This window comes from Nicotiana tabacum, chromosome 5 (assembly GCF_000715075.1).
Source record: "Nicotiana tabacum cultivar K326 chromosome 5, ASM71507v2, whole genome shotgun sequence".
Classification (NCBI taxonomy): domain Eukaryota; kingdom Viridiplantae; phylum Streptophyta; class Magnoliopsida; order Solanales; family Solanaceae; genus Nicotiana; species Nicotiana tabacum.
The window spans coordinates 50,819,032-50,844,439 of NC_134084.1; the positions used below are offsets into that span (position 1 = coordinate 50,819,032).

At 38.5% G+C, this 25,408-nt stretch overlaps 1 protein-coding gene across 2 annotated transcripts; it reads left to right on the forward strand.

Moving 5' to 3' along the window:
* The first annotated feature begins 3,784 nt into the window (after positions 1-3,784).
* On the forward strand, positions 3,785-25,408 carry LOC107804954 (light-inducible protein CPRF2). 2 transcript variants are annotated; one of them, XM_075253537.1, is made up of 6 exons: positions 3,785-4,271; positions 4,371-4,470; positions 15,255-15,459; positions 24,032-24,107; positions 24,183-24,308; positions 24,832-25,408. In XM_075253537.1, the coding sequence occupies exons 1-6, from the start codon at positions 3,888-3,890 to the stop codon at positions 25,228-25,230; spliced, it is 1,290 nt and encodes a 429-aa protein (XP_075109638.1). In that variant the 5' UTR covers positions 3,785-3,887; the 3' UTR covers positions 25,231-25,408. The 2 variants fall into 2 exon arrangements, with proteins under 2 accessions (XP_075109638.1, XP_075109639.1); XM_075253538.1 differs by lacking the exon at positions 24,183-24,308 and having other exon boundaries at positions 3,787-4,271.

The window sequence follows — 25,408 nt, forward strand, 5'->3', positions numbered from 1 at the left end:
ACAACCTCTCATATTTAAGTGAATTCATTGTCTGATTTTCTATTGGATTTTGGCAGCCTGGAATGTCATCTGCAAACTTTAAGAATGTGAGGTCTTCGGCAGAAGTAACTGGAGATCTAGGCTATCAAACAACACTAAGTGTTAAATGGAAAGGTAAAGAAGCTATGACATCAAGGCAGCTTCAACAATTGAGAGGCAAAAAACTCATTCAAACAAGGTCTAAGATTGCTAAGTTGAGCCAGGAAAGCACCACTGCAAATCAACCCAATTGATGAAGATATTGTTTTGTTGATAACTGTATTGTAATAGACTGCATTATGCTAAAATTTTAAGCAACTATAGACTGTAATTCTGTATTATGATAAGGATTTTTAGGTAGCTATAAACTGCATTTCGCATTTTGTTACATTTGGTGTCTGTTTTGCTGCTGCTACAATGACAACAAACATCTGTTTTGTTAACTCATTTTGTGACTTTTATTATGTTTGTTTCTTTTAGGTCAATGAGACCAAATATGTGTTTCAATATAGTTTATGCAGCTGCCATATTAAGTCTTTTGTGTGTCTATTGTTGATTGCCAAGTTCTGAAGTTTATGCAGTTTACTTCACAATGTAAAAACAACGCTTCATTAGAAACAACAATTGATAAGACAAAATATTGAGATGACAAAACTACAACAGGCTTACATTCAAATGAAAGATCCATTGCAAACATACAAAATAAAACCTACAAGCAACAACTACATATATATTAAGATGACAAAACTAGATTCACAATGGCAATCTCATTGCATCTTCTTTCAATGACATTCCTGGATACCTACAAGCAACAAGTATAATACACATCCCCAATATAATGAACCAAAGTACATTTTCCCTAACCTTTGACTTAGCCAATTTACTCTTCCACTTCTTTTCTTTCTCTTTAATCTTCTCCATATCAACTTGCAATTTTACCAATTGAGCCTCAGTCTTCTTCATCTTGTCCCTTCTATGATGTTTTCAACCTTTAAAGTTGTCCTCGGCTTGGCAAGATTTTCAAAGCCTTCTAATGCATTCTCAAGTTCACCCATTTTGTCAAGCAATTTTGGAATAACAAATTTGGACCTAGGATCAATTTCGGAATCATTCCAAACCCAAAAATCACAAGATCATGAACCCTAAGATGAATAACAAAAGAAAATTAATCAATGATAATTTTTCATAACTCAATTATTGAAAGAATTTTTACTATCATTTACCCAATAGTATGGACAAACCCAATATCTTCTTCCTGGGTTCCGAGGGGTCCAAGCTATTAACAAAGGCAACACATAGCCATGGTTGCATCGAATTTTTTCACTTAACTCATTTTCTTCCTCTTCCGTGCAAAGACTTGTCAAATTCAAGCCTTTTGAAGGCATTGCAACAACTACAACACAAACAGACAATATCAAAGTCAGATAATTTGCATTTGCTTTCAAAGATCAGATAATTGGATTTTAGAGGAAAGACATAACAGTAATAAAAGAAAGAAATTAGGGTTCTTAAGAAGGAGAAAGATTAACCTTTGCCTTCAAAGATTAAAACTTCAAAAGGCAATTTGATGGAATTTCGGCAGAAATTAGAAGAAGAAGAAGAAATTAGGGTTCTTCAATTGGGTTTGATAAAATATTGGGGAAGAGGGGATTTTACCATTGGTTGGGGGTTATATTAACATTAATTTTTTTTTGGGTGTTTTCAACGATTAAAAGAGATTAAGGACGCGCTCAATTCGGTTGTCTAAGACGCGCGGCTAGCCAAATGTTTTGAAGGAGGTATTAAATATAGTTTAGATGAGAATAGTGGGGTGTTAGGACACCCGTAAAGTTTAGGTGTGTAAATAATTTTCTCGAACAAGTTTAATGGGGTCTTTATGCATTTTCTCAAAATTATTATTAATAACTTTCACGCTCTCTTTACGCGTGCATACCACGCATTCCATCCTAGTCACATAAACAAAGGCCAAATAAGCTTGGTCAACGGTCATAGGAGTTTATAATATTTATTTTGATCAAGCACAAGTGTTTAAATGAAACTTCGTGGAGTAAAGGGACCGAAATAATAAATCGGAACAAATATAGGTGTCTACTAGGCTATTCTGCCTTTAATTTCCTTTACCAAATACCATATTAGTTTTATGGTCCAGTTTGGAATTGAAACTTCCACGTTTTTACACCCCATTATTTGAAACTATCACTTTTTTTAAAACTCCAACTATTCTAATAAAATTAGAACTAGTAGTCGTACCCGCACGATGCGCGATCAATATTAAAAGATATTAATTAAATTAAATTATCCTAAATTCCCAAGTGACCTATTGTGAGGTTGCCACTTAGCTTAATGTGTAGGCTTTTTCCTCTCCTATTAATAATATATAGATAGTTTTTTTTATTTTTTTATTATTATATTGTTCTCAATAATATTTTCTGAATTTTAATCAATAAATACAATTTTTATTTATAAAAAACAAAAATTATTTAAACAAAAGAAATAAAAAATTAACTAATCTAAACCAACACTCACCCATGTTTAAGTAGTTAATTTTAGGTAGTTAATTTCTTTATGTCTTTTTTTTTCAATTTTCTTTTTTTTTTAAATAATTTTTTAAATCTCCAATTTGAATGGACAGTTTTTTTTAATTTTCGTTTTTATTATAAAATATTTTATTTTATTACTTAATAGATATTTAAATTCAAAAACAATAACCAATAACTATTATTATTAACTACTTATGTTATGTGACTTTTTTCTAGGCTGTCACTTTGCTTAAGAAGAAGACTTTTTTCTCTCCTTTTAATAATATAATAATATAAAGATAAAGATTTTATCCTAAAAATATACACTTTGTATCTAATATTTTGGTGTCACTTGCATTCTAGGAGATATAATTTTTTTTTTTTTATCGTTGCACATAACTTAGACGTTTGAATTACCTTTGGTAAACCTGTAATTAGGGGTCATGGTTCGGTTTGGATCGGTTTTTCCCTAAAAAGAAATCAAACCAAGTAAGTCGATTTTTCAAATATTAGAACCAAACCAAACCAATTAAGTCGGTTTTTCTCGATTCGGTTTATGTCGGGTTTTGTCGGTTTTTCGGTTTTTTCGATTTTTTCGATTATTTGTCGGTTTTTTCTTAATTATAAGACATACAATACCAAACACATATTTCGGAGACCACATTTTTAACGTAACACTATCAAATCAATTGCCCTTTAAGAAATCTATTATTTACCAAGATATATTGATGATAATTGAATCACATAGTGATGAATAATTTATGGACTCAATTAAAAATATATTATTTTTAATACGAATGGATTCTTAGCTTAACAAAAGAAAACTACCAATCAAACTAGAATATAAAGGTAAAGAACTATACTAAAAATGCAAACTGCTAATATTTACTATTAAATTTTTGAAATTTTGTATAGATATATATATATATATATATATATATATATATATATATATATATATATATATATATATATATATATATATATATGTGTGTGTGTGTGTGTGTGTGTGTGTGTGTGTGTGTGTGTGTGTGTGTGTGTGTGTGTGTGTGTGTGTGTGTGTGTGTGTGTGTGTGTGTGTGTGTGTGTGTGTGTGTGTGTGTGTGTGTGTGTGTGAGTAAAATTAAACCAAAAAAAAAAGTATTAATTTTTTGGTTGGTTTGGCTTGCTTTTCCGTTTGGTTCGGTTTTTCGGGTTTGTATGAACACCCTGTATGCTGTCCCCCGTTTTACTACAGCTTACATACAGGTAAAGATAGAGACAGCATAGATCAGAATTAGAGCTCAGATTTAGCAATTCACCTCTTTGTCTAAAAGTCTCATCTCTCTCTTCAAATCAGAGAGAGAGAGAATGGATAGTGTGTTTTCTGTGGACGATATTGCAGACCAGCTGTGGTCATCGCCGCCGCCGATGCGGTTGTCTCATGAAATGGATTCGTCTTCCACCACGTCGTCGTCGAAGATGATGAACAGGAGCTCGTCGGAATGGGCTTTTCAGCGATTCCTTCAAGAGGCCACAGCCGCCGACACTACTACTTCCTCGTCTTCTTCGCAGCAGATCAAGGATCAGACGCTTAATCAGAATTTAATCGCTGATCAACCGAAGCCGCCTATGTCCAATACGGCATCGTTTGGCTCCGAACCTCCTCCGAATATTCCGATTGATTCCGATGAATACCAAGCTGTCCTCAAAAAACGCCTTGATTTGGCTTGCGCCGCCTTCGCTTTGACTCGTGTAATTTTTTTCTTTTGGGCTTGTTGTTACGTTATTTTGTTTTTTGCTTTTCTCCACATTTAGGATTAATCAAATTGTAAATTGCAATTTTATCCTCAGGCAAACTGTGTAAAACCTCAAGATTCAGTTTCTTTGCCATCCGAAAAAGGATCACTGTTGGCTACTGCATCACAATCTGGATCTCAGGTGCCTCCAAAAGGTTAGCGTTACCAATTAAACTGAATATATTGTTTTTCCTTGTTGTTTTTTTCAAAATTTATGAATCGCGTTGGTTTTCAGATGCTGGTGTCTTACCCAGGAAATTTCTAGTACTGTTGCTTACTCTTGTTCATAAAAAAATTATGAAATTAACATATAGGCGTTTCACTATTCATTAGACCTGTGTCATTACACTTGTTAACCATTTGGAGGACTTTTGAGGAAGGGTTTTAAACTTTTTTTGGAGAAGCAGTTTTGTAAGAAAGAAAAATATGTTTGTCCATTGTAGTTTTCTTTTTTCTTTTGGTGAGTTGTGTGTGTAACTGAGTTTTTAAATCAAAAGCACTTTCAATGCTGTTCATCATTCATCATTGATCTTTTTTTTTCCTTTCCCGAAAAGATCACCTTTGCAAAAACTTGAGCAAACATGTTTTTCGAAAAAAAATTCCGAAAATTCCGAAAAGCTTTTCACAAACAGGACATCCTGAAGCAAGCCTTTATTGGGAAGGATGTTCAGCAGGACACAAGAGAGTAGCCATACCTTTCAAGCTAGCATAGATATCAGTGGGAGATCAAACAAATGATTCATGCAATAGCATGAAAGAAGTCTTACTAAACTAAAGAAGCAGATGAAGCATCGGGTCACTTTTCTCTTACCAAGCTTGCAAGACCATAACAAAGTATTATATTTCGGTGAAATGGTAGTATATAAATGGATCTGTGTCCATCATTCGCGCAATAACTACAGTGCATTGAAAATGTAAGAGGCATAATATTGTTGACCATTAAAACACGTTTCAATTAACGATGAGTGCAACCAAACATAATATACGTGCTTATAGATAACAAGGAGAAATAAAATCTGGTTTGGACCTCTCTTTTGAACATTCTAATGATTTTTATGCTCTTCTTTAGTGTGTCTGCCGAGTGAGTTTCTTGCATTACCAATTCTAGCTTGACTTACCTTGATGGCTTGTCAACATTCTATTAGTTGAAGGGAGCATGTACTTGCTGTAGTCTCCACTCCCATCAACCAGTCCAGGTTTTGCTAGTGTGTAAGGCCTCATGACTTTCATATGATAAAACACTGTGCAAATACTATGCGTTTCAGTATTTTGTTGTTGTCACGATACGTCGATCCCAAATCCCACCTAGTCTTGATGACACCTAAACCTCAACATGCTGGGTAAGCCAAACAATGAATAGTACAACTCAAATGAAAGATCATCAATAATCAATAAAGTAGATGGCTGAATTCCATACAAAAGCTCAAGGATTTGTAGTTCAAATCATGAGCGACTAAGATTAAAAATACAACTCTGGTACGAAGAACTAATACAACATCTATTTGAAATTTACATAAACAAAAACATAAGTCCTAAACTACCATGAAAAAATGGCAGTTTGAATCTGATCACAACTACATCTTCAATGCTAGCCTTCGACATCCATATCAGCTCAGCTGCAAGTTCTAGATGCAAAGTGCAGAAGTGTAGTATGAGTACAACCCACCCTATGTACTCAGTATGTATTCTGACAAACATCAATGAAGTAGTGACTATGTTTTAAGTCCAAAGATACTCACTATACTTAACCTGTACAACTCAATAATATATACATGTACACAACAACAATATCGAAATCTACGCCTCAAGTACAGATAAGGCCATCGGTGCACATGGAGAGGATATGCACAAGCATTGTAACAAAGCTAAGAATTCAGCATGTAGAGCAGATACGCATTCGATATCAATTAACGCGTCAACAATTGCATATAGAGAAGATATGCACAGGTTGCTTACCAGTTTAACAGCTCAGCATTTAGAGAAGATATGCACAGGTTTTGTACCAGTTTAACAGCTCAACATACTGAGAAATGCGCTTAATATCATTAATTCTTCAACAGTTGCATATAGAGAAGACATGCACAAATAAGCAAGCTAAGTTACCCAAGTTAACATATAAATAAGATATGTTCTGTGACTCAATTCATCAAGCGACATATGGAGAAGATATGCATAAAAGACATGTGTGCATGGTAGCTAGCTTATAGAGAAGATATGCTGTAAAAATCATGTATACATCCAAAAAGTTTGGTGTCATGCCCCGAAACCGGGATGGGACGTGATGGCGCTCAACGTTGCTTACTCATCGAGCAAGCCCTGTTCTATCTAATTGTGAGTGTTGATAAGGTTAATAAATCAAACCAAATACGAATAACTCTTATGTTATATCGATCTAAAACAAAATAGCTAACAAAAGTTTAGCAAAGCTTTATCTGAATTTAAAAATCTGACCCCATTAATGATAGATCATGAGCCTCTAAGGACTAAAACTGAGAACAATGTCTTCGAGGCATTCCTCGAGAATAACATAAATCCGAATAACTGAAAGTTTGAAAATAGGACTACCGTTGGAAGAAATAAACGGATCTGCGTCGAGTAGCAAACCTGAACATCAATGGTTACCAACCATGCAAGTAGGATTAGAAAACATCCGCAATTCAATACTCAGTGCGTCTTCTACAACATACATCATCAGGCGATACAAGATAGTGCTAATATCCTCTTAAATATCTGAAATCTCCCATGCTATCTAGAACTCATGACCTTCATTTCGAAACTGAACCGCAATTTTGTCTGTGCAATCTCAATCCCACACGGCGCATTGCATATATCATGCTAACTGTTACACGACGCCTTCCTGAGATTCCTTGGAAGGGCGACGTAAGGCTAAGCAACTGATGTCAGTGCAGTTGCTGTCCGCCAACTGAGGTCCCCTCCGTACGCTAGACTAGATTGTCAGTGCCGTACGGGAAAACCAATGCCAAGAGCAATTGAGAGAACAGGAATGAGAATTGAGAATGAAAGAAAGCTTGATTGCATTAATGAAAGCTATTACAGAAAGGCAACGCGGTGTCGAGGGGGAGAGACACCAGTACAGAGAATTGTTTGCTTGCTAGAAAGTTTGATTGCTTGATCCCCCCTAATAATGCTTAAAAAAAATAATCCAAAGCTACAAGACTAGACTTGATTAAGCTAGAGAAACATAATGGAAGTACATGGAATAAAACTACTCTATATTTACAATGAAAAAGACTTAGTTTGCTATAAGGCAGAAACAGGTCCGTTGTCAGCAGCATAGTCTTTGGCATCAGGGTCTGCGCGCGCGGCGTTGTCTGCGCGCGCGACGCTGTTGGCATCTGCCTGCGGTTGGGCGCTGGCGAGGGATATCGGTGGGGCGACAGAGGCACATGCGCGCTTGTCACTTGGCGCGGCCAAGACCACGGGGCCGTCCGTGGCGCTAGGCATTGGAAGGCTTGCTAGGACGCCACGGGGCGTGCCCAAGGGGTCATGGGGCACGACTGAAAAGCTGCCCATGACATTCTCCCCCACCTGAGTTGGCGACGTCCTCGGCGCCTTACTTGCAAGATAATCTTCAATTAGGCTCTTGTAGGCTTTGAGGTTTGTTCCCGTCTCCCAAGTGTTCTCCTCTGCATCACAGCCCTGCCATTTCACCAAGAACTCTTGGTGATCTTTCCTTGAGGCATGAATCACTCTATCATCAAGGATAGCTTCAACACGCCTTTTCCCGGTTGAATTGGGCCCTCGAATACTGGGTATTGTGAGCTGGCTCCTTGAAGGATCCTCCGTGTCTTCCCGAAAAGGTTTCAGGAGGCTGACATGGAAGACAGGATGAATTTTCCACCAAGCTGGGGTATCCACCCAGTATGCAACTTTCTCAATGCGCCTTTCAATGGACAAGGGTCCAATGTATTTTTGCAATAGGCGAGGGTCATGGACCCCCGCAAATAAGTAACGCTTTGGAATTTTGACCATCACTTTGTCTCCTACTTGGTATTCAACAAAGCGACGATTCTGATCAGCATGCCTCTTCATCCGCTTTTGAGCCTTGACAAGATAGCTCCGCACTATCTCCAAATTTTGCTTCCACTCTTTAGAGAAGCTAGCAGCTCGAGGAGATTTAGACATATTTGGTGCATTGACTGTGTGTGGGAGTAGCGGTTGCTGTCCGGTAACAATTTCAAAAGCGCTTTTGTTTGTACTAGAGCTCTTTTGTGAATTGAAACACAGTTGAGCAGCATCCAGAAGCTTCACCCAATTCTTCTGCGATCCGGTTACAAAATGACGGAGATATTCCTCCAACATACCATTGAACCGCTCTGTCTGGCCATCAGATTGCGGATGAAAACCTGAGCTGTGACTCAGCTTCGACCCAAGGCACTTAAAGAGTTGGGTCCAAAAGTTACTAGTGAAGCGTGAGTCACGATCACTAACAATGTCTTTGGGCAGGCCCCAATATTTGACGACATGAGAGAAGAAGAGTCGAGCTGTATCTTCTGCTGATATATATTGTGGGGCAGCAATAAAGGTAGCATACTTGGAAAACCGATCTACCACAACCAAGATAGTTGTTAGATCTCCGACCTTGGGCAATCCGGTGATGAAATCCAGGGAAACACTTTCCCAAGGTCTCTTTGGGACAGCTAGTGGTTCCAAGAGTCCCGCCTGTGTTAAGCGGTCTGACTTGTCCTTCTGGCATACTAGACAAGTTTTCACATACTGAGCAACGTCATCGGCCATTTGAGGCCAATAATATGCACGGCGAAGTAACGCCATAGTGCGTTCTTCACCGGGATGGCCGGCCTACAGAGTATCATGACATTCCGCCAGAAGAGTCCTTCGTAGATCTCCTCCTTTAGGAACATAAAGTCGGTTCCCTTTCACTTTCAGAAAACCATCTTCCATGTAGAACTGGCGAGTCTTGCTCTGTCCTACCAAATCAACCAAATACTGTGCAGTAGGATCTTTGATGAGTAAATCCTGTATCTGGTCCTTGATGGAGGTGGCTACTTCGCTCCCCCTTAGGGTGGCGAGTAGGCACACCGATTCTAGATCAGTTCTCCGACTGAGCGCAACAGCAACATGATTGGTCTTCCCACTTCGGTACTCCAGGTTGAAGTGGAATTCAGCTAGGAGTTCCTGCCACCTGGCCTGTCGACCATTCAACTTCGGCTGGGTCATGAAATGGCTAACAGCTGTGTTGTCTGTCTTGACCACGAACGGGGTCCCCAGCAGATAGTGCCTCCAGAGGCGCAAGCAGTGGACGATAGCCAATAATTCTTTCTCATGGGCGGCATAGCGCCGCTCTGCATCTTTCAGCTTCCGACTCTCGTATGCTACAGGATGCCCTTCTTGTAGCAGGACTCCACCGAGGGCATAGTCAGATGCATCTGTTTGTACTTCGAATGGCTTGGCCAGATCAGGAAGGGCCAAGACGGGGCTACTAGACATAGCCGCTTTCAATGCGTTGAAGGCCTCCGCTCGCTTGGGTCCCCATTCCCAAGGCGTGACCTTCTTGAGGAGTTCTGTCAATGGTACTGCAATGAGGGAGTAGTTTTTCACAAATCGCCGATAGAAATTGCATAGACCAAGGAACGCCCTCAAGGCGTGGATATCCTTAGGCGGCGGCCAATCTGTGATTGCCTGAATCTTCTGCTGGTCCATCTTGATCCGCCCTTCCTCGATGACATGTCCGAGGAAGTCAATTTGCTTTTAAGCAAATGAGCACTTAGATAGCTTCGCATATAGTTCATGCTCCCGCAATCGAGCTAGGACCTTCCGCAAGTGCATCAGGTGTTCCTCCAATGTTTGGCTATATACCACAATGTCATCCAAGCAGACCACCACGAATTCATCAATGTACTCTCAGAAGACTTGGTTCATCAAAGTGCAAAACGTAGCTGGGGCGTTAGTTAAGCCGAATGGCATAACCAGGAAATTGTACGACCCATATCTTGTCACACAGGTCGTCTTGTGCTCATCACCCTCTGCAATCCGAACTTGCCAATAACCTGTCTTCAGGTCTATTTTGGTGAACACCGTCGCACCACCCAGTCTATCGAACAAGTCTGCCATTAGCGGAATAGAGTACTTGTTCTTCACAGTAATTTTGTTTAGAGCCCGATAGTCCACACAGAGTCGTAGACTATCATCATGTTTCTTTTGGAATAGCACAGGGGACCCGTATGGGGATTTGGAGGGCACGATAATCCCTGTGTTTAGCATTTCCGTCAATTGTCTCCGAAGCTCGGTGAGTTCGGGTTGTGACATTCTGTAAGGCGCCCGGGCGGGTGGCTTCGCGCCCGGCACCAGCTCAATTTCATGGTCCACAGTGCGCCTAGGCGGTAGTCGCTTTGGCATGTCTTGTGGCATGACATCTTCAAACTCTAGTTGTAGCTCCTTCACGGGTTCAGGAATGGGACCCGAGGAGCGTTCTACATCTTCGATGCAGAGGGTTGCCAGGAACGTGGGTTCATTTCTTTTGACCCCCTTCTTCAACTGCAAGGCCGAGATGTTTTCAACGGCCATCTTTATGGGCATGCATGGGATAATGCAGGGCTTGGTCCCGTTTGCTCCCATCATCAGTAACATGTCATCATACGGTACAAGCATGGTGTTGGTTTGCCTCAGGAATTCCAATCCAACTATCAACTCGAAGTCATCTATGATCACCACGCGCAGGTTGAATTTTCCTTCGTAAGGGCCAAGCTTCACCGGTACTTCTTTGGCTATTTCACCCACTGGCTGGGGAGGTGAGTTGATAGCCTTGACACGGCCTCTACCTTTCCCTACAACTAGACCAAGGCGCTCCACTTGAGTCGAGGCTAAGTAGTTGTGGGTAGCACCCGTGTCTACCATGGCCCGAATGGGCTTGCCATTCACCTTCATCTCAACGAACATTAAGGTCCTCTCGTGCTTAAGAGGAGTCTCATCATCCGCCTTCTTTTTCCCTTTCTTGGTGACTGGACATGGGTCCTTCTTCTTACGGATACCAGCACTAGTCTCTGCTAGTGCCTCAGAAATGGAGCCAACAATTGCATTGAAGGCACCTACTGGTTCAGTCTGATCCGCATCGTCTGAGTCGTCATCAGTCCCATCATCAAAAGTCTGATGGGCGTTCATCTGTGCATGTGGGCACTCATTGTTCCAATGTGGTCCGCCGCAATGACGGCATCCTGAAGGAGGCTTCCTCCCCCGATCATTGTTGTTAGACGTAGCACTGTTGCTGCCTGTGGAGGGAGCCTTAGGTTTGTTTGAGCCCCGATCTCCCCCACTTCTGCTAGGGCCACCATTGCTAGACTGGCCCCCTTTGAATCCCGCTCGGGCAGGCGGCTGAGGCCTATCTTTCCGAGCTTCCATTTGATAGTCCCCAAGGCATTCAGCTGCTTGGATCGCCTTGGGCAGGGTATCTACCCGTTGTCTTTGTAGCTCCATACGGGCATAAGGTTTCAGCCTTTCTAGGAAAGTGAAGAGCTTGTCTTTGTCCCCCATGTCGCGTATGCTTAGCATGAGCGCGGAGAATTCCCGCACGTAGTCACGGATTTGGTCTGGCGGAGCTCCCGTAGCTTTCTCCTTGAATTGTATTCAACATTTTCGGGGAAGAACTGTAGGCGTATGGCTGCCTTCAGTTCCGCCCATGTTTCGAGAGCATCTTTACCGGCCCTAATGGCTTCGTATTTCACCCGCCACCAGGGTTTAGCATCACCCGAAGATACATGGCAGCAGTTGCTACCTTCTTAGCTTCTTCTAGGCCCCCAACAACATCGAAATATTGTTCGACATCAAAGATGAAGTTCTCCACTTCCTTGGCATTCCTAGCCCCACTGTATGGCTTTGGCTCAGGAATTTTCAGTTTTTGTGTCGCGGAAGTGGGGTTTGCAGCGCCCCCGATCTGGTTTCCACCGCCTCGCAGCAGGCCCTGTAAAGCAGCATTGACGACATTGAGCTTGTCTGTCAAGTCGTCAATAGTTTGTTGCATGGCAGTCACCCTGTCTGCCTCTTGTGCCCTGTAAGCTAAATCCTCGGCACGCTCCTGTTGGAGTCCCTCGAATTTGCCAAAAATTTCGGCTGCCTCTATGGCTGCCGTTTGCCGGTCTCCCTCGGAGTCACGACTGATGTTTTCTATGTCAACTTCGGCCTGGAGCACCCTGCGGTCTAGGTCGTCTAACCTTTGCCCTAGGCTGGTTCTTAGTTCAGGCATCGTATCCATGATGGGCAGTAATCCGTCAACCGTCTGTTCAAGGGCCGCAATGCGGTCCCCATGATTCACCATGGTCAGAAATGGTGGTAATGACAATGCATTCCCTCGTCCGATGTCAAGCCTAAGCTCTGATACCAACTGTTACGAGGCACCTTCCTGAGATTCCTTGGAAGGGCGACGTAAGGCTAAGCAACTGATGTCAGTGCACTTGCTGTCCGCCAACTGAGGTCCCCTCCGTACGCTAGACTAGATTGTCAGTGCCGTACGGGAAAACCAATGCCAAGAGCAATTGAGAGAACATGAATGAGAATTGAGAATGAAAGAAAGCTTGATTGCATTAATGAAAGCTATTACAGAAAGACAACGCGGTGTCGAGGGGAGAGATACCAGTACGGAAAATTGTTTGCTTGCTAGAAAGTTTGATTGCTTGATCCCCCCTAATAATACTTAAAAAAAATAATCCAAAGCTACAAGATTAGACTTGATTAAGCTAGAGAAACATAATGGAAGTACATGGAATAAAACTACTCTATATTTACAATGAAAAAGACTTAGTTTGCTATAAGGCAGAAACAGGTCAGTTGTCAGCAACATAGTCTTTGGCATCAGGGTCTGCGCGCGCGGCGCTGTTGGCATCTGCCTGCGGTTGGGCGCTGGCAAGAGATATTGGTGGGGCGACAGAGGCACATGTGCGCTTGTAACTTGGCGCGACCAAGACCACGGGGCCGTCCGTGGCGCTAGGCATTGGAAGGCTTGCTAGGACGCCACGGGGCGCGCCCAAGGGGTCATGGGGCACGGCTGAAAAGCCGCCCATGACATAACATATGAAAATACAAGAGTCTTATAATCAACTCTGAATCACAAGTAGGATAGACACTCCATTAACCAGGAATCTTCCACTTAACTCAATCATTCCTTCCACTTAACTCAATCCAGGGGAACATCGCAATAAACCTTCCATACCCATAGAAGACATTGGCCTCAAGCCATGGTCGAAACCATCGTGAGCTCATCGAAACCTATATGCACATAACCAAGCTATCAGAACTTAACCCCTCAAAATTAACCAAGTCACGCAGGCTGCCTAACTCAAAAGTATTGCCACAAAACATCTGTAAAGCCTGTCATACCTAATGAACTGATCATTTTTATTATCATGCTGATCCAAACCACTGCTAAGCTAAGCCAACATCTTCATATTCCTCTTGACTTGTATTCAAGATAATACTTGTCTTTCCCAGGATACTATGGACCTCAATCAACACTCATATCAAGTGATCCCAATATGAAACCACGTCGTCCTAGGACTCGTATACCACTTTATTCCCTCTCATGCACCCCATAGTACCTCAAACCGAAACGCCCGCTTTGAAGAGACCTTCGTATAACACTTTATTCCCTCTCATGCACCCCATAGTACCTCAAACCGAAACGCCCGCTTGAAGAGACCTTCTTTGAATCCGAAGTTCTTTCTTTCACCTTTCTACTAATATAATGTAGAATAAATAATGATAAAGAAATACTGCAAGTCTCGGCACCATGCGATGCAAATCTCAGATCATAGCCATACACAAATCTGGGAACCCTCAGATATAACATATGAATCTTGAACCATTAGAGTCCTTGAGAGTTGTTCACTCTGCTATAATCTCTGATGTACATCCAATTCACACCGAACGACTAGTGCTCCGCCAGTACATGAATATACAAAAAGAAGCAACCAAGCAAATCCCTTTCTTTGCACACTTCATTTACAATGAATATCAAACCCGAGTCATTCCACAACCTTCATATACCAATAAAGCATATTACATCATGCATCCAACAAATCTCTTGCTCGAATCATCCTCGAAATCATCCTCTTCAAGTCATAACTGATCCACAAGTGTGCCTTACTCCAAAAATTAATATAACACATGACCATGCGATCCAATCGTCAATGGTAGACTTCCCCACTTGGCTCGGAGCCACAAAACACATCATTTGATATCCCACAATACTCTTCTTTCTTAATTGCCAGTGTCTCGCCGATTACTCAGCTGAATTCATCATAGGCGCATGTAGTACTAGTAAAACACACTCCAAGTTATCTGCCAATGCTTACTCATCCTCATGGAGGCCAACTTCCTCAAACGATCCGAGCTCTAATCGTAGCACATGTATGCCACTAGATAGAAGGAAAACTCTTCATAGAACCTCATAAGAATCACACAACCTCAAATAAATTTACTTTGACTATCATTTTTATGCTGAGTGTGTTATTTCAGTACTTCTATTCTTCTATTGATTGTAATATATATAAGTTGTTAGAATAAAACTTATTTTCCTCTATAAAGGACAATACCCTAACATTATATTTCCCTCAAATTATGGTTCATGCACTAAGAACCCGATAGATCGGTGAAGTCCATCCGCGGAGGGAGCGACCAAAAACATATTAAAATTAATTGAATGCCAAATACACTTAGTTAAATATTACAAAAACCAAAATTGCAAATTTTCAATAATTAAGGACCAGAAATCCAAGTCTATGATCTTTTATCCAAGAATACAAGGATCTCATCAGCACCAAAGCATGTTATGCACAACACATAAATAAGATGATTAATGAACATAGATATCCATTTAATCGAGGGAAAGAGACATTGCATGTTGTTGTATGATTTACGTTTAACAAGGTTGTATCTTCATTCTTTAGTTTCCTTTTTTTTATTGGTGCAGGATTTGGACAGGAATTGGCAAAAGTTCAAGACAAGGATGCTGATGAGCCCGTTGGAATACCCCCCTTGCCTGCAGTGCAGAAGAAACCTGGGATCCAGGTAAGATCAACAACAAGTGGTTCATCTGGGGAGCAATCAGATGATGATGAAGCTGAAGGAGAAACAACTCAATCAACAGATCCAACTGATGTGAAGCGGGTGAGGAGGTAATACAGTTTGCAACTTCATTTTTGTCACGTCCCAAATTATCCCCTAGACGTGATTGACACCTAGCTAATACCACCCGCCAAGCGAACCAACTCCTTACGCTTAACCATTTATATACAAATTGAAAAATATATGTACAAGTCCAAACACATGAATAATTATTAAATAGGAAATATCATCTAACCAAATCCATATTCGATTTATAAAACCAACAAGCTAAGTTGCTTGGACAGGGGTGGAGATCTAGAGGTCGGATCCTTTGAGATGTAAATTCTAAGATTGGGGGATATGGATCCTAGTACGGATACGGGTGCGGGGATTCAGCTAAAAATAACTCAAAATATAAAAATATCTCTAAATTATGAGAAATTATGTGGAATATTTACGTATAGCTTGTAAAGTATAATTTTTTTTTATTCTCAAGTTGTAGATAAGTAAAGGATTGATTTCCTAGATAAGGCAGCTATTTTCTTCAAATTTACCCTAGTTTTGGTTCTGATTTCGGGAATCAAATTGTATTTCCTCTCGAATTTTTTCATACGTCGCGGTCAAAGTACCCAAAATTATTTGACCAGATTCGGTACGGATCCTATACCCATACCCATACTAGTGTCGTGTCGACACGGGTGCGGCATCTAAACTGCCGTGTTGGAGCAACTTAGCCAACAAGCACTCAAACAATAAATCTCTAGCCCAATTCATACACTAAGATCATGGATCATGTAACATGAGTTTAACTAACGGGCATGCAAACCCCAAAATAAAGGATATAACTGGCTAGAATTAGATAAAATTGAAATGACGGCCTCCACGGACTATTTGCTTATCTGTGGACAGGGGTGGAGATCTAGAGGTCGGATCCTTTGAGATGTAAATTCTAAGATTGGGGGATATGATCCTAGTACGGATACGGGTGCGGGGATTCAGCTAAAAATAACTCAAAATATAAAAATATCTCTAAATTATGAGAAATTATGTGGAATATTTACGTATAGCTTGTAAAGTATGATTGTTTTTTATTCTCAAGTTGTAGATAAGTAAAGGATTGATTTCCTAGATAAGACAGCTATTTTCTTCAAATTTACCCTAGTTTTGGTTCTGATTTCGGGAATCAAATTGTATTTCCTCTCGAATTTTTTCATACGTCGCGGTCAAAGTACCCAAAATTATTTGACCAGATCCGGTACGGATCCTATACCCACACCCATACTAGTGTCGTGTCGACACGGGTGCGGCATCTAAACTGCCGTGTTGGAGCAACTTAGCCAACAAGCACTCAAACAATAAATCTCTAGCCCAATTCATACACTAAGATCATGGATCATGTAACATGAGTTTAACTAACGGGCATGCAAACCCCAAAATAAAGGATATAACTGGCTAGAATTAGATAAAATTGAAATGACGGCCTCCACGGACTATTTGGTGGCTCATCTCAGCAATAGAATCAGCTCGAAAAAGTTCGTCAGCCTCTAGCTCTATTGTTAACAACAGTATTTCTTTAGATATGCAGGTAAAGAGTGAGTTATACGTAAGTATAACTCAATAACATCCTTGACCCGCCACTTTGAAAACCCCTAGAGCAAGTGTTAGACAATACAAGTACACACGAGTACAAAAATAATTGCACTGAAATTATATCACTATATAATACTTAGTAAGTTCCAAACAAATATTCAACAACACTCTCTCTCTCTCTCTCTATATATATATATATATAAGCACGAATAATTTATGCTGAATGTTGAACGACTAAAATATCCCCGAAATATTAATAGACTTTTATGCCCTAAGTATTTGTATAATTTAAGGATCTGATAGTAAATTACCAAATGATGGAATTCTTCTTCAATTTAAACTACACATATACCCGACCCCACAAAGTTGATCCTACTTGAATTAGAAAAGTACATCCATAATTTTCTTTCAAAAAGAATTGTTGTTCCTAATTACAATTCTTTATGATCACAAGGCACGTACTAAAAGAAAGGCACATACTAAAAGAAAAATTTAGTACTACGCTCCGAAAACATTCATAACATCTTAAACGACTTTCTACCCTTTAAAATCTTTATTTATATTAATTCATATAAAGATAAGACTAACTTTAGTATCTTTTATGTTATATTTTGTATTCCTAAATATTGAGTTACTATATAATTCAAATAAATTGAGTTAATTTTTAAAATAGTAAATAATAAAAAAAATAATTAAATGATAATCTTTGAAAATATAAAATCTAAATTTAAAGGATACAAAAATATAAGAACAAGTTTATACGAATATTTTTCTTTTAAATGATTATAAAGTGGTTCTAATAATACTGATGAGATTGTGCTCTTTAAATTATTATTTTTACTTCAGAATGAATAACTGATTCCTTTACAAATTTCTCAAAGAAAATTGATGGATGTTAGATTAGGTTTCCTATACATCGAAGTTTAATAAAATTTTTTTTGAATGGTTTATTTTCATTAGATGCTCATGTGTCGTGAATTGTCTCAAATTCAAGATTTACATCAATTTATATTCAAATAAAAAGCAAAATACTTTAGAATATTATTATTAATATATTATGTATGACGATTGGTTAAAAATAGTTTAAAGTAACGGGAACACAATGATTGGATCGGCTTTGTGACATAAGCAAAAACACGTTACAATGTTAATATAGAATGTGAAAATCAACTAAAACTTTCAAAACATATAGGATGTTTGGATAATATAATTGGTATTGATTTTATCTTTGTCCATCGTTTTGAAGATATTGTGTTTATGATTTTAAGTTTTTTTTTCCAAACCATCTATCTTTTTCATATTTACCTTATTCTAAATAATAAACATTTATTTTTAAAAAAATTAATATTTGTATTGTTTAAGGTGCTGATTTGTTAAGGGATTATTATGTAATTTTTAGAGCATTAAAGTAATATAATTCTTTTAAATGTATCTATTATTCATGTCCATATAATTCTTGATTATTTCTTGATAGTACATATTTTAATAGTGGAGATTTATCCAACAGTTGTAAAACTATTTTAACTCAAATGATGTGGAATGAATTTTAAAATTATCATATACTTCTTCGTAATTTTCGATAATATTTTCAAGTAAAAAGGTGTGAACTCGACGCAATTATGTGATTCATGTAATTACTATGTCTGTTATTACTCTTATTTATGTTCAAAAAATTGCTAAAAAACTTCTCAACAATGTTATGTTATAAGTTAAAAAAACAAAATCTTAATAGGTGCCACAAGTAATTGTTTTTCTTGCATGGTTGTGACTATTATTTTGTTATATTTGACGAGCCGGGTGATCATTTTGGGTGAAAGTTTGTACAAAAGTTAGAAATCCTTTGCAATTTATTAAATAATCATGGAGTATCCAGGGCAAAATACGAAATTAATCGCTTTGCCAAAAATAATTGCATAAGTAGATTTATAATCTTGAAAATAAGACAGATTATTGTTACAATAAATAAATATGATATGATAATGTAAAAAATCCTTAAACACGGTATATTTATATAAGTTAAACTCATTATGAAATTACATGGTAAAAAACAACAACAACAACAACAACCCAGTGAAATCCCACTAGTGGGGTCTGGGGAGGGTAGTGTGTACGCAGACCTTATCCCTATCCCAAAAGAGTAGAGAGGCTGTATCCGAAAAACCCTCTGCTAAAAAAGACAAAAAAACAAAAGAAGACAATATTAGTGACACCACAGAAATAATATGGAAGAATATATATATATATATATATATATATATATATGAAAAATAAGAACAACATGAAATCAAGAAGAATGATACAAAGCAAAAGCAAAAGCAAAATAATGTCCCTACCAAACTAGTCTCACAAAGCTATGGCATAAGATAAGACTCAACTACCTCTTAACCTACAACCCTAATACTCGACCTCCACATGTTCCTATCGAGTGCCATGTCCTCGGAAATATGAAGCATCGCCATATCCTGCCTAATCACCTCCCCCCAATACTTCTTAGGCCGCCCTCTACCTCTTCTCAGGCCCTCCGCAACCAGCCATTCGCAGCTCCTTACCGGAGCATCTGGGCTTCTCCGCTGAACGTGCCCGAACCACCTGAGCCTTGCTTCCCGCATCTTGTCATCAATGGGAGCCACGCACACCTTCTCCCGAATAACATCATTCCTAATCTTATCCATCCTACTATGCCTACACATCCACCTCAACATCCTCATTTCTGCTACCTTCATCTTCTGGATATGTGATTTCTTAACCGGCCAACACTCACCCCCATACATCATGGCCGGCCTAACCACCGCTTTATAGAACTTACCTTTGAGTATCAGTGGCACTCTCTTGTCACACAATACTCCAAATGCTAACCTCCATTTCATCCATCCTACCCCGATACGGTGTGTAACATCCTCGTCGATCTCCCCTCCCTCTTGGATAACCGACCCAAGGTACTTGAAGCTGTCTCTACTCGGGATGACCTGACATTCAAGCCTCACATCCACGCCCACTTCCCTCTGCTCAGTGCTGAACTTACACTCCAAGTATTCCGTCTTTGACCTGCTAAGCTTGAAACCCTTAGATTCAAGAGCTTGTCTCCAAACCTCCAGCCTCTCGTTAACACCGGTTCGCGACTCATCAATCAGAACTATGTCATCGGCGAATAGCATGCACCATGGCACATCCCCTTGAATGTGATGTGTCAACGCGTCCATTACCAGGGCGAATAGGAACGAACTGAGCGCAGAATCTTGGTGTAACCCCATAACAACCGGAAAATCCTCAGAGTCGCCTCCTACTGTCCTAACCCGAGTCTTTGCCCCATCATACATGTCCTTAATCGCCAAAATGTAGGGAACCGACACGCCTTTTGCCTTCAAGCTTCTCCAGAGAACTTCTCTAGGAACCTTGTTATACGCTTTTTCTAGGTCAATAAACACCATGTGCAGGTCTTTCTTTCTATCTCTGTAGTGTTCAACCAACCTCCTAACAAGGTGTATAGCTTTAGTGGTAGAACGACCCGGCATGAAACCAAATTGGTTGTCGGAAACGGACACCGTCATCCTCAACCTTGCTTCAACCACCCTCTCCCATACTTTCATAGTATGACTCAGTAATTTGATACCCCTATAATTGTTATAATTTATTAGAACATGTGTATGATTAATATTTTATTGCTTTGAATACGATAAAGCAATTATAATTTTACTCGGGTTATATACGACTTAATTTAAATTCGACATGACTTTATAAATAATTGAGACAGCCCTCACAAATATATCAAACTACAATGGTGAAAAAGTAATAGTTTCTGGAGGTGATTCAAAAATGAACAACTATATGTTTCTCTTTTAAGAGGGAAAAGCCAAAGTTATAGAAGAAAATATACGCCAAAAACGTCATCTATAAAGAAGTATTAGATACGCTACTACCACACTGAATGTTTATACACTGTAAATAAGACACTTTCTAGCTTAACTAAATTGATCATTTTTTTAGGTTAAGACGATATCATTTTGAACTCAAGTATTCTGTTAATATAATAACATTAATTTTTAGCATTTAAATGATTGTTGTATTTTCATCACGTTAATTACTTTACAATGGTCATTTCATCTTGTAAATAATTTGTTACTAAATTTAGTTAGTTGTTCTTTCACATAAAAGTTCTGACTAAAGATTTACGTGCAACGCATGTACGTAGTAACTAGTATAATAAATTCTTTTTTACTTGCTTAATATTTGACCAAATAGTTAGACATAAAATTAATTCTCCAATCCCATAATAATAAGTATATAAAAAAAATTCGACTTATTACAGTTTTTTCCCTGGTTGTAGCCAAACTCTTTAATACTAATATTCTACCAGTTAATAGTCTCTAATAATAAGTATTGAATTTTAAGGGAACTACATCTATCCTTTCAAATAAGTATTCCCATACTTTTTAGGTAAATATAACAGATTATGAAAATCCTTTTGGTTTTATATTTGATAAAAGTTTAAAAAATGTGAATACATTATATATTTATATTTATACTTATGAAAAAAATTCTGTTTATGTTTTAATATCGGAGAGATATTTTAAATATGTGGATACACTATATATGTGTAAATTTATAATATTGTCATGTACATTAGATGACTTTAATCTTACTTTAGCACTATGAGTAATCAGAATTATCCAGAATCTTTTGATTTCTCCTCTTCCACCGATTGTTTTCTTTCCATACCTTACACGTGGTTTAAATTTTAGTTAAGGCCAATGTTTTTTTAGCTTTCTAATTAATACTTTTAGTAACCAATAATTTCACCATCTCCAGAATATTTATTGTTGGGGACTAGAGTTGTTGAAGTTGTTTGAATCTGAGAAAGGAGTTAAAGTATCTGATAAGACCTTGTGGATGGACACATCATATTAATTAATTTATGGGACATTGAAGAGTACAATGCTGAGGCAACCTCATTATTAAATCTTGACGGCCTATGTCTTACTGTGTGAAATTCCCCATTATACACTCTTCCAATAACTTTCATATAAGGCAGGTCATTTTCAGTGAATTGCTTTATGTATCGAGTGTTCATATGAAGGTAAGATATTGCAGAGTTGTTACATTTTCCCTTACATTTTTCTGATAGGTAAGTTGTCGTTATCATTGCATCCTCATATGCTGTGGCAACATTGTTACATTGTCCTCTACTAATTTTCTGATTGGTAAATGGCCCTTATCGTTGCATCCTCAGTTATTGTATATTAAAACAAGAAAAATGCCTTGCACCGGTCCCTGTAAGTTACTGGTCTACAGTTCAAGTGGAAAGCTTACAGTAAATGGACGTACAGATACTTTGTGGCCTTTCCAAAAGCCTAAAAGCTTCGAAGTTCAGTTAGGATGTTCTTGGGTTGAAGGAGGACTGGTTCTCCCCATCTCAGAGAATACAGAATCAGACTACCAATTGCAGTTGCCTCCAGACAAATGGATCTTTCTGATTTACTTCTGAAGGAAAGAGCTGAACTTCAATGAGGAAGGTGTCATTTATGACAAGATTACTACTCCCTCCTTTTCAATTTAGATGACACACTTTCCTTATTAGTCCGTTCCAAAACAAATGACACATTTCTATAGTTAGAAACAATTTAACTTTAAACTTTTCATTACATTCAGTTTACCCTTAATGAGAAGCTTTTATAGCCACACAAATATCATGATCCCCCTAAGCTTTTGCCCCTTAAGCTTTTAGCACAACATGTTTCAAAAGTCTTCTTTTATTTCTTAAACTTTGTGCCAAGTCAAACTACCTCATCTAAATTGAAACAGAGGGAGTAGTCTGTTTTATGCAAGAACAAATAAGTCTTCAGAAAATGATATGGTGTTAGAGGTGGAGTCATGAATATAAGTTGTTTGGATTTGATTCTGTTTAGTAATATCGTGCTAATTGACGAAACTAGCAAGGGTGTCAACCGAAAGCTTGATGGAGAAACACCTTAGTGTACAAGGCTTTTAAGATTAATAGAAGTATCTAGTACATGGACAGCAAGTTTCGTCAGCATGAGAAGAGCGAAGTTGATGTGAGACTAGATGGAATTGCAGTGCCAAGATGCAAATAATTTAGATATCTAGGCTCGTTGTTTCATGAGAATGGAATGTAGATGAAGATGTTACTCATATGATTAAACCAGATGATTTAAATAGAGAAGTGCAACCAGGGTGTTATGTGATAGAAGGATGCTTACCTAGGTGAAAGGTAAGTTCTATAGAACAACTATAAGACCGACTATGTTATATGGTAGTGAATGTTGGGCTGCTAAAGACATATCCACAAGATGAGTTGCAGAAATGTGAATGTTAAGATGGATGTGTGGTTACACAAGATTAGATAAGATTAAAAATAACCACATTCGTCAGAAGGTGCAGGAAGAACACGTTGAGGATAAATGAGAGAAGGTTGCTTGAGATGGTTTGTTTATCTCCCGCGCGACCTACAGATGCATCGGTCTAGGTGTGAAACTATAGCGGGAGAAGTTGTTAAAAGGGGATGGGAGGAAGTTGTCTCGAAAGACCTACAAATCCTTGGAATTAAAGTAGACTTAGTTAAAGATCGAGCAAAATAGAAGGAAAAAAATCCGTATAGGTGATACCTATTAGTTGGGAATAGGCTTTAGACTTGGTAGAGAACTTCTACTATTGTTGCTGTTGCTGTTGTAGCGAACTTCTACTTGGTAGAGAACTTCTTCTTCTTCTTCTTCTTCTTCTTCTTCTTATTCTATTATTACAATTTTATCTTTTTACTTATCAATTTTTTTTTAACAAATTTATCTTCTTTTAGTGCACCTTTATTTTGTTTTGGTAATGATAATGATATGAGTTGAGCTAAATGAAAGAAATGAGGAATCATATCGCTAACCCCAACTTGTTTGGGATTAAAGCGTAGTAGTAGTAGTTGATGTAAAATCATGTCGAAGGTAATGAATTTATTGGGCATCCAAGAGATGAAGCTTATTGTTGGTATGTTATATTTATGTCAAATTTATCTGGTTATATTCCTAATATCTTGTGCCAACACATTGACAGAATGCTATCCAATAGAGAATCAGCTAGACGCTCCAGAAGAAGAAAGCAGGCCCATCTAACAGAATTAGAGACACAGGTATGTTTCTAGGTCATGCTTTCAGTTAAGATTTACTTTAAGACTATTCATTTAATGAAAATTTGTTCATGGAAGGTCTCTCAAGTAAGAGTAGAAAACTCCTCTTTATTGAAACGCTTTACTGACATAAGCCAGAAATACAATGAAGCAGCAGTTGATAATCGAGTATTGAAAGCAGATGTTGAGACATTGAGAGCAAAGGTAAGGCTAAAGAAAACAGGTTTAACAATATTCTTTTCATTTGTGTTGGAGAAAAGTAAGGTAAATATAGTTGAAAAGTATATTTTCATTGCGTTGTCATTTTTATCAATTGATCAGAAAGTTAAACTGAGATTAAAATTCCTGTTACACTTTTGCTATCTCCTCTTTGTTCGTCATTCCATGCTTCTAGACGTTGAAACGCCTAATGTGCTTCTTAATCAAAATCTACCTGGCTTTATTTAAATTACACTGGCACACCAGCTTTCCTTGTATTACTGCGACTTACTTTAGGATACCTAGCTGATATAGACTAGTGGTGGAGAAGAACCATCCCTCCGTTAATTTCTCTTTCCCTTCTACTAAATAAGAGAACCTGTAGTAGAGAGATCTCGCACATTGGGATTTTATTTGGGGAGAAAGAAGTTGAGTTATGGTATCATCCTTCTGTTCCATTTTCTTTTCATTGTTGGTGTCCTTTTCTGTTTGAAACCTGTATAACAGTCCTTCATATACTGATGTGCAGGTGAAGATGGCTGAAGAAACTGTTAAAAGAGTTACTGGGTTAAACCCGCTATTCCAAGCTATGTCTGAGATATCCACAATGATGATGCCATCTTTCACTGGCAGTCCTTTTGACTCATCAGCAGACGCTGCTGTTCCTGAACAAGATGACCCCAGACATCACTACTATCAAGCACCGGAAAATAGTCATATGCCCAACCATACTCCTAGAATGCAAAATGGTATGATAGATATTCCTTCCATGGAAAATGCACATCAGAGTTCTGCAGCAGAAGCAATCGGGGGTGATAAGATTGGCAGAACTTCTTCAATGCAGCGGGTGGCTAGCTTGGAGCATCTGCAGAAGCGCGTGCGTGGAGAAGCGAGTACTTGTGGAACCCAATGCAGGAAAGAGCAATAGCGACTTAGTAAGCAGAAGAGTTAACAACTGCAAGAGATTTCACATAAAAATATTGTAAAAGAATACATATCATATCACTTTGAAAAAATATATATCATTCTTAGCATAACGAGTCTATCTGAAGCAGAAAACTGACTATTATGTATACCAATGCCTTTTTGATAGTGTGTACACAAAA

Bases quoted from the DNA above. Each gene is read 5' to 3' on its own strand.
- LOC107804954 (XM_075253537.1), top strand. From the start codon at position 3,888: ATGGATAGTGTGTTTTCTGTGGACGATATTGCAGACCAGCTGTGGTCA. The intron at 4,471-15,254 runs GTTAGCGTTACC...TTATTGGTGCAG, and splicing joins ATCTCAGGTGCCTCCAAAAG to GATTTGGACAGGAATTGGCA. The intron at 15,460-24,031 runs GTAATACAGTTT...ACACATTGACAG, and splicing joins GATGTGAAGCGGGTGAGGAG to AATGCTATCCAATAGAGAAT.